The following is a 1009-nucleotide window of genomic DNA, read 5'->3' as shown; positions in this document are numbered from 1 at the left end:
CCGGGGTAGACGCATACCTGCCGCCTTACACCTTATTATACCATTTTCGCGGATCCTCATCGCTGCCCGGATGGCGAGGAGAATGCGACGTCCGCATGGTTGTCCGTATCGTGGAGCGAGGTGAGGCTGCGGGTCATCTATATTTTTTTTAATTTCTTGGATGTTAACATTTATAGTTGTGTGTGTTTGTGTGCGTGCGTTGGTGGCGGGTTGTGTGCGGATTTTAATTAGAAGGGAACGGGAGGAGAAAAAGCAATAAAAGCAAACACTCACCCAAGCCCTAACCCCCCCTATCAACCCTAAGCTATAGCCCGTCGCAAAGTCCTCGCTCCTCCCTGGCCCAACCCCCGGGCTCTCAGATCGACCGGGCATTTCCAACCGCCCCAATTGCGTTCGACTCCCGCCCCCAATGCCAAAATAACCATTATGACTATTATTACTATTATTGTGATGCCCGGGACTGGTAGCGCCGGCCCCTGCCCCTCGATTATTACCACCGAAGCCGAACCCGCCGACGCTGCCGTCCACGCTGTTTCGCGCCGGACTCGAGGGCCGGCTATTCAGCCAAAACTGGCGCAGCTCCTTGCCCAGCTCCTGGCCTGTGGCGGACCAGTTATTCTTGATGCTATCGCGCAGCTCGGCGACGTGGCGTTTGATGTCGAGCTCATTCTTCTTGAGCCAGGAGACGTTGAGTTCTTGGCGCGAGGTGCCGCGTTTCAGTTGGCGGGTGATGTATTTTTCGTAGTCGCGGACGATGCTGTTGCGGGTTGGGGGAAAAGAAATCTGTTAGTTATATAGATATAATACGAGAGCAGAAAAAGACAAAGAAAATTAAAGTAATATTATATATAATGTAACATGAGGAAGGAAGGAGATAGAAGAAGACATACTGAGTAATAATGCCCGTCGTACTGACACCCTCCGTCCGCTGCGTAACAAGGAACTTGCCCTGCGCCTTGATGGGAGCGTAGATGTCATCGCCCTCCGCGGCTCCATATGGCAAATCGTC

At 52.4% G+C, this 1009-nt stretch overlaps 1 protein-coding gene across 1 annotated transcript; it reads right to left on the bottom strand.

Moving 5' to 3' along the window:
- Positions 1–56: 56 nt before the first annotated feature.
- HCBG_05374 (cholinephosphate cytidylyltransferase) lies at positions 57–996 on the bottom strand (the record flags this gene model as incomplete). Its single annotated transcript, XM_045432423.1, has 3 exons — positions 57–137; positions 274–757; positions 917–996. The coding sequence occupies 3 exons, from the start codon at positions 994–996 to the stop codon at positions 57–59; spliced, it is 645 nt and encodes a 214-aa protein (XP_045286539.1).
- Between the last annotated feature and the right edge of the window lie 13 nt (positions 997–1009).

Source organism: Histoplasma capsulatum (genome assembly GCF_000150115.1).
Source record: "Histoplasma capsulatum G186AR genomic scaffold supercont2.7, whole genome shotgun sequence".
Lineage (NCBI taxonomy): Eukaryota > Fungi > Ascomycota > Eurotiomycetes > Onygenales > Ajellomycetaceae > Histoplasma > Histoplasma capsulatum.
The sequence above is the reverse complement of the archived record's forward strand: the minus strand, read 5'-3'. Positions and strand labels throughout refer to the sequence as shown.